At 39.3% G+C, this 8,690-nt stretch overlaps 1 protein-coding gene across 1 annotated transcript; it reads right to left on the reverse strand.

The window, feature by feature from the left end:
• Positions 1-4,940: 4,940 nt before the first annotated feature.
• cyp1c2 (cytochrome P450, family 1, subfamily C, polypeptide 2) lies at positions 4,941-6,878 on the reverse strand. The gene has a single exon (XM_077555374.1). It carries the CDS (start codon positions 6,876-6,878, stop codon positions 5,313-5,315), a length of 1,566 nt encoding a protein of 521 aa, XP_077411500.1. The 3' UTR covers positions 4,941-5,312.
• Between the last annotated feature and the right edge of the window lie 1,812 nt (positions 6,879-8,690).

Raw genomic sequence — 8,690 nt, forward strand, 5'->3', positions numbered from 1 at the left:
CAATGGAATATATTATGGTCAGAGTGCAAATTACAATTTGTTTGGGGAATAAATAATCTTCTTTCTTTTTTTTAACCCATGGAGGAATGCAGGATTGTCGTCACTGGATCTTTATGCGATCTTTTTTTCTCTCTAATTATGACTATCAATTTTTACTACTTGAAAATGTTCAAATGGTGCTTCTTTTTTTGTGTGCTCACTGTCACCTGACACAAAGTCAGAAAACAGGTGATCCATGACCGATTGCTTCCTGACCCTGAGCAACTGTGATGTCGTTTTCATTTGGGAAGAAGTTGAAAACTTATCTAGTCCGACCACTAATGTATGTTTTGACTCATTCGTAAATGTAATGTTTTGCCCCTATTGAGTATTATTTAAAGTCAAGTCAAATATTTTCTTTACAATATGTTTTACCTGCCCCCACTAGTCTAAACACGGCATTCTGGTTAATACTGTGTTAGTGGAATATGAGTTATGCAGCAAAATCCAGCAGTTTTTATCAATATCAGAAGGCGGCCATTTTGCCACTTGCTGTCAAGTGAAAATGACATCAAAGTTGCTCAGGTCTCAGGTAACAACCAATTACAGCTCAGCTTCAGCAAACACGTGAGCTGTGATTGGTCGTTGCCTGAGCAACTGTGATGTCATCTTCAGTCGACACTAAGTGGCAAAATGGCCGTCCCCTGAGATGCAAATCTTTTTTGCTGCATAACACATTCCACAAATGTAGTATTAATCAGAATGTCATATTTAGACTAGTGAGGTCACACATAAGAAATGTTTAAGGTTGACTTCCTCTTTTAATGGTTGAACAAATATGCCGTTTTGGGGTCTTTGTATGCAAGAAAATCTAAATGTCTGGTTAAAAATTTGAAATGCATTGATTTGAGGTATTGTAAATACATTAACTTTATGCATGTCATTCAAATGGGATAAAGTGAGTGAACCTCTTTCGAATACACTGGAGTAATTCATATTAAATGCACATACTTGTTTTTAAGTATTTTAAACACATTTGATTGATTGAAGATGGTGATATAACTGTCATTATTATATGTACTTATTTTCTTAATCATGACACTAATACTTCTTGCCCTTCTATGGATACCGTATGTCTTTTCTTTTTTTTAACAAAAGAGTGATTCATTCTGTTTTTATGTTTATGCTTTGGCTCGGAACCCGCAGAATTACAGCTGTATTTTCTTTTGTCGGCAACAATTTGGATAAGAAGTGAAGTTGCGGTGAATACGTTGGTGTCGAGGGCAGCCTTGTAGGAAAGACTGACAGACACCAGCCAATACGCAGACACAATTTTCCGCATGTGTTCCAGTAGAAGATGAGGGAAGAAATAACTCTACCCCACTGTGTGTCATCTAGAAATGACTCTCGTGTGCATGTTAAGAAGAAAAAAAAAACTGGCAGAGCTCCGACAGCCGAGCTGGAATGGTGTTAGCGGAGACATGCGTGTGGGAGACTCGCTCTGCAGCAATGTGAATAACCCCCAAGAGAAAAACTGTCAGCTTGTACATATTTTGTTTTTCTCTCAGGAGTCAAACTTTGCAGGTCATAAGCTGTGGGGGGGCCGCAAAACTCAGGAGGTGAAAGGGAACCTTTCAACTGGACAGAAATCATGTATGTTTTGGGAAGTTGGAAACCGGGGAGGTCGGCCTGCCCGTTCCTCCCTCTGAGGTCCTTGCGGTGTCAGAGCAAAAGTTAGAACGTGATGGAGAACTTGTCGAGGACAGAATGTCAGCAAAAACAAGCTTCCTTCACAGGGCTGCTCCTGCGAGGGGGATTTAGCACCAAGTAAAGTAAAGCCAAAGTTATGATAAGGATGATAAGCAGCTAACGCACACTTGGACTAATATTGATCTAATATACTTTAAGGTAGGACATATTTCAACACAACGTAAACACAATATTGGAATGTTATTTGGCAAAAGTAGAGAAGTGTAATTAGCTGCTGTGACACATTGTTTACTTCTATGTAAGTCATGAATACAGATGTATGTCACCTTAAAACTGAAACTTAACAACCAGAAAAGCAACCACAATTTATCCCACCATCTGGATTTTCTAATGCATTCATTCTATAGAGGAGAAAGCACAATTTTGGTGAAGTTGTTCTGCCCAGTGGCCAAAATGACAATTGCATTTACATATTAAATTCCTTAACATTTTCAGTCCAATATTAAAACAAACACCATATTATATGATAACAAATTTAAAAAAAACAATCCACCTAAAAATGTGCATACAAAAAATGTACAATTGCATGATTGACTATGACATGAGTACTATAGTGAATATATATTGGGATGGGCGAGTACCGATACCAGGTATGATTATCGGGCCGACACCAGCTTATTTCAAGGTATTAGTATTCACAACGGTGGCTGTTAATGGCATTTTGTGGCCATTACAAGAATAGAAAATTTCCATAAATTTCATGCATTCATCTCAGGGTGTGGCCATTTTGATACTTGCTGTCAACTGAAAATGAGAGATGTGCGGGTATGGGCTGATACCTGGCTTTATTTCAAGGTATTGGTACTTGGTGAATGATACGGGTCTCTGTTTTACAACCAGAAAGTATAATTTAGAAGAATAGAAAATTGCCATTTTATTTCATGTAATTTTAAAAGAAAATGCTATATTAGATATATAGGTCTAACTTTAAAACTGTCTCTTTTTGGGGGGTAAATTTTATGTATCAAAAGTACTAGTGGTATCGGTACTTGGTATCGGTATTGGTGACTAAAAAGTGGTATCGAACATACCACATATATACAGAAATATATATTATGCCTATTACTGTCTGTTGTTGTGATGCACTTAATTCACCCCTTTGAATCTTCACATTCTGCACATAACATATCATCAGTTGGTTGCATCTACAACAGCAAAAATGAAAACATTGTGAAACTAACCAAAACAGAAATTTGGAGACAGTTTTCCACGAGAAACAAAGCTGCAAAGGTCAGCCAAAAGTATTTTTCCCCCCATTCAATAAATTGTCATAATTACCAAAGTGGGATAACTCACAGGAGCCAATCAAGGGTGGAGTAGCTACTTGTCACAGAACCTGAAGATGATTTAGTAATTTTTAAAAGTGTTGGGACTGTGCTGCCTGTCCTCCATTTGTCAAACCGTTCAAACTGCCTTCCTTCAACAATCACTACAATATTTCAACCTTTTTCTTTCCAAGGATATAAAACTCACTGTATCGACAGAGGCCTGAAAATAACTCGTCTGCTCTCAATTTACCTAAAACACAAAAAAAATGAACCGAGAGACCTGTGTTAAACATTAATGAGTGGCTGATGTAGTGAGTCACGGCCTGCTGGTTAAGGGTTCAGTGCAGGCGCGACATCGGCCAGTAACACATATTAATCTTTCACAACAACACAACGCCAGACATGAGGTGCTATTATTATCTCCTTGACCTCATCGGACTTTTCTTTTTTGGAATTCTGGCTACCCTCGCTGACACACCACACTTTCACTTGTAAGTCAGTGGAGATGTTTATTTTACCTGTGAGGTTTTAGTCACACTCCAAAGTATATATTTCTCAAGTTTATTATAAGAAACTACTGTTTATATACAGTATATTCAGCTCTTTTCTCGGGTAATGTGGTAATTAGTCATAATTGTACTATACATAATGTACAAATAAAACAAAAATAGTTATCTATTACCCTGGTCTCAAAATTAGGTACGTTACTGAAGCAATCTCTTCGCTCCTGGCTGTTTTACTGGATTTTGACAGATTTTGCAAGGCCTACATGATATTGTGATCTGTTGCTACAAAACAAAGATTAGAACCACTTCTTACACCAGGAAAAACAAATATATTTCTATCTGTTTCCGTTTTGCAGCAATTAGCATTAGAATATAGTTAAGTTTCATCATTATTCACAAATCTATTTAGAATTGTGAGTAAATTAGCTTTTTTTTCAACATGGCCCTGGTTGATCTCTTTTGCTCTGCTGCCACCTGCTGGCCGTTTTTGTAATAGCAACAATTTCTTCAACCGTTCTCTGCAGTTGATATGCTGCATCAAAGCCTTCTGTATGCTCTAGCATAAAAAACGTATAAATATGTCTTTGGGACATTTACAGCTTTTACAATAGAACATATTTATACATTTTTGGGAGCAAATGAGTTAACAATGTTAGAGGCATTACGTCTAATGCTGAGATGATTTTATTTAAAATATTTTGGTACATTATGTGGAAAAGGGATGTTTGATACCACTTTTTTTCCCAGACGGATACTAGTAGTTGCCGATACCAAGTACTGATACCACCAGTATTTTTGACAGTACATAAATGACCCCGCCCCCAAAAAACAATAACAGATCATTTTAAAGAAAGAACTCTATATACAACGTTTTTCCTTAAAGTTGCATGAAATTAATGGTAAATTTCTACTCTTTTATTCTCCAGTTCCTGATCGTAAACGGTCTCCCTTGTGAGTACCGATACCTTGAAAAATGGCAATGTATCAGCCCGATACCGATACGTGGTATCGTTACTCGCCCATCTCTAACCTTAATAACAGTGAGTTTAAGTGTTGCGCATACTGCACTTCATCATAATTTGCAGGTGTACCTAATAAAGTGGCCAGGGATATATTCGTGCTATGCATTATTTACAGTAAATTTCTAAACACAACAATCCCAACAAGTACACACAGGGTTGCTTATGTGTCCATTCACAGACAGTGAAATAAGTTAAACCAGGGGTGTCCAAACTACAGAAAAATACAAAGATACAGTTTTTAATTATTTATGTTATCATTTTTGTTAAATTATTTCATTAATTTTATTATTTAACACTTATTGTACTCCACTGAGCAGCAGATATGTTCGCAAATCGGACTTTGACAATAAGCAGAAAGGGGAGAAACAATTTTTGTTTCTGAAAGTTGTTTTTATTTCATCAGTGTTATGAAGAGAGCTTCTGTTACTATTTCAGCTTTAAATTAATTTGTATCTTTGCATGGCTAGAAATGTTTAGTTCCCATCACTCATGTCCGTCCACTTTAAAAATAAGAATACAAAAAATAGCATTGCGGGCCATGTCAAAAGTTATTTTTAGTATATACCGCAGTCCGCTAAAAAAAATGGATGGCAGGCCGTAAATGGCCCCCGGGCCGTAGTTTGGACACCACTGAGTTAACCAATAACACTATAACTATACTCAAATGTAACTTGTACAATTTTTATCCTTGTTCTGATTTAAAATGTCAAAAGTGTTTACAGCATGTTGTAAAATCATTTAAGCTTATACATTTTACCATCTTCAGTTTAAAGTTGCTCTCGCCTGGGCTTGGCAGTGACTTTGAAATCCAAAGGCCTCAGCGTTAAACTATAGGCGCAATTTAGGGACAGGTCTTCATCAGGACATTTCTCAAAGTGACACTGATGAAGAAGGATTGCAAAGAACAAGAAGATCTCCACCTTGGCAATCTGGTCGCCGATGCAACGTCTCTTCCCTGCGGAGAAGATCATAACATCGTTGGTGAGATCCTTGTCCAGGGAGCCGTTTTCGTCAAGGAACCGCGAGGGGTCAAATATCTGCGGGTCCTTCCACTTCAGGGGGTCATGATTGATGGACCACTGATTGATGAAGACCACTGTGTCTTTTGGAATGCGAAGACCCTCAATGGTAACGTCCGAGGTGGTAGAGTGTGGGATGGTGACGGGCACGAAGCTGCTGAACCGCATTGTTTCGTAGATGAAGGCGTCTAGATAGGCCAGATGACCTCTGTCCTCCACAGAGGGCAGCCTGTTTGGCCCCACCACCTTGTCCACCAGCTGGTGGAGTGTCATTTGGATTTCAGGATGTTTCACCAGAAGAAGTAATAACCAGTCAAGAGCGGTGGAAACCGTATCCAGACCTGCGCCAATGAGATCTGACACCGTCCCCTCAGTGTAGCCTTGAGTGAGGCCCATGTCACCCTCGGCCTCGTCAATGACCCCAATGATGGCATCGCTCATATCCCGGGTTACCTCGGGATCGAAAGTCTGTCTGTGCTCTTCTACCTTACCCTGAACAAACTTGAAAAACTCCTTGTTCAGATGTTTGAAGTTCTTGAAGACACTGCGGACGGGATTCGGGAACGACTGCAGCCACGGCATCACATCCACCAAACTGCCAGCTCCGACCGTCTGTCCAAAGTCGCTGACCCTCTGTAACAAGGCTCTGAACTCCGCATCATCGTGTCCGTAACGTTTTCCGAAGCACAGGGCGCAAATCACATTAGCTGCGGCTACTGTTAGCTCATGGGAAGGGTTGAAATAATGACCCTGAGCACCTAGTTTAAGGAAAATCTCAACCAGTTCTTTCGCTTCTGCCACAATTTGCCACTCAAAAGCTTTTTTGGTTTGACTGTTGGCAGATGAGAACGCTCTGATGGTAGATTGAGCAATTTTCCTGTGCATCCTCCACTCTTTGCTGTAACTGTTGAAAGTGAGGCTTTTCCCTCCCGACACACACTGAAATGACGCAAAGTTGGGTCTGCCGGCAAACTCCCTGCCGTGCTGAATCAGAGCTTGACGGATGGCCCTGTCGCCATTCAGCACCACAATGTCACTGCAACCCAGCCGGATCTGGTACACGTTACCGTATTTTTCGGCCAGTTTGGCGAAGGTGATGTGAGGCATCTGGCCCAGCTGCATGGCGTTGCCAACCACGGGCCAGGCGAAGGGTCCCGGCAGTCTTCTCTTCAGCTTCAGGTTCCTCACCCACAGGCCGACCTCCAGGCAGATAAGAAAAATAAACGTCGCCAGGAGAGCAGGTTGGAGCTGTCCACTCCACTCTCGAGCAAAGCTGCTCCCCTTGACGGCAAACTCGGCGTCCACGTGAGCCATCGTCCGTCCTCCTTTGCATCCAGAGAAAAGACAACTCACTTGAAATTTCAAGAGGTCACAGCCAAGGCCGTTCTTGTGCGTGCTCATTCATGATCAGCCCAAATAAAGGCAGCACTTACAATCGCCACTGCAGTTTATGACAAGATCTCGATTAGGCTGCGCAGTTAGTTGTGGTGCAGCTCGTCTTCAGATCACCACTTTAGAAGAAAGCAGATTCAAGCCTTCACTTATATGTATCGCGATGGTGGGAGGGGTCCTACACTTGTTTTTTTTTTTAACAGTTACTCCCCTCCCTTTTTGACCACAGTTTGCAGACCTTAGTCCCACTTAGGCCTCCTTCCAGCAGCATCCCTTGCAGAATGACAGCAAAGAAGGAGACTGCACGCCATGTTGCCAAAAACTAGATATATTCATGATTTATGGTATGAAGACGATAAGCATGTCGAAATGGAACATTTTCTACTAAACTGTAATATAAATATTTTTTTGTGTATTATACGGTGTTATTTTGGAGGCTGACTGCTTTCCTTCAAATTTTGTATTAGCGATGGGCAAGTATTGGTCCGATACCAGGCCTTATTTCAAGATATTGTACTTGCGAGGTTGACAATACCTGTATTGGCTGCCCTCTTGTGGCCGTTTTATGATCAGGGACTAGAATTTAGAAATTAGAAGAATGAATAATGGCCATTAATTTCATGCTATTTTAAGGGAAAATAATATATTGGGACGTGTCTATCTTTCTTTAAAATATTTTTGTTTTGGTGGGGGGGATTATATGTCAGAAATACTAGTGGTATCGCTACTTGGTATCGGTATCGATGACTACTCAGGAGTTAAGTACATGCACTGATATCAGTCTGAAAAAAAGTGGTATCAAACATTCATAATAAATAATACGAGGACATTTCCATAAAATGTGTAGGGTTTCAAGTAATGATGATTGATACCACTTTTTTTTAGACTGATGCCAATATGAGTCAACGCTTGAATAGTCACAGATACCAAGTACAGATACCATTAGTACTTTTGATACATAAATTTACCCCCCAAAAATCCAATTCAATCCAATCCACTTTATTTCTATAGCGCATTTTATAAACAAGCACATAGAGTTGGACGATATAACAAATAAAAACAAATTACTACGAAAAATGAAAAACTGTCAATATAATGCTTAAATCCAATAAATAAAATAAAATAAAAACTAAATTAAAAAATAAACAATGACACACCTATATATCCCAAAATAGCATTTTTTGCTTTAAAATTGTATGAAATTGATAGCTTTTTTTCTTTTCTTTTAATTTCTAGCTCCTCGATACCTTAAAATAAGGCTTGTATTGGCACAATACTGATACCCGGTGTCAGTATCCGCCCATCCCTAGTTTTAAGGTTTCAATACAATACAATACAAGTTTCATCACGACCCTGCGTAATGTGTTGGTCAGTCCAAAAGAGTCTGTTATGTGTATTGCGTTAATTTCAAACAGTTGTGAAGTCTCTAGCATGTGTGCATGTGAGTGCTTGTGCAACAATATGAAGGACTTAAAAAGTCATTGTTTCGTGGTCTGGTTGTTACGCAGCCACAAATCAAGGTTTGTTTTACTTAAAAAACAATGTCTAATGTCAAACAAATAAACAATAGCACTTAAAAACAATGTCTATTGACAAACAAGTAGACAATGGTGGCTGTCACATGTTTGATTGCATGGCAGACATGATAGATTCACACAGTCAGTCAGTCAGTCTCTACTGTGGGATTTTAGGTCATTACAAAAAATAACATGAAATTAAATCCAGACACAGAAA

Source organism: Vanacampus margaritifer, chromosome 1, assembly GCF_051991255.1.
Source record: "Vanacampus margaritifer isolate UIUO_Vmar chromosome 1, RoL_Vmar_1.0, whole genome shotgun sequence".
Classification (NCBI taxonomy): domain Eukaryota; kingdom Metazoa; phylum Chordata; class Actinopteri; order Syngnathiformes; family Syngnathidae; genus Vanacampus; species Vanacampus margaritifer.

What these genes read in the sequence shown, in the direction of transcription:
- cyp1c2 (XM_077555374.1), bottom strand. Translation starts at nt 6,878, where the DNA reads ATGGCTCACGTGGACGCCGAGTTTGCCGTCAAGGGGAGCAGCTTTGCT.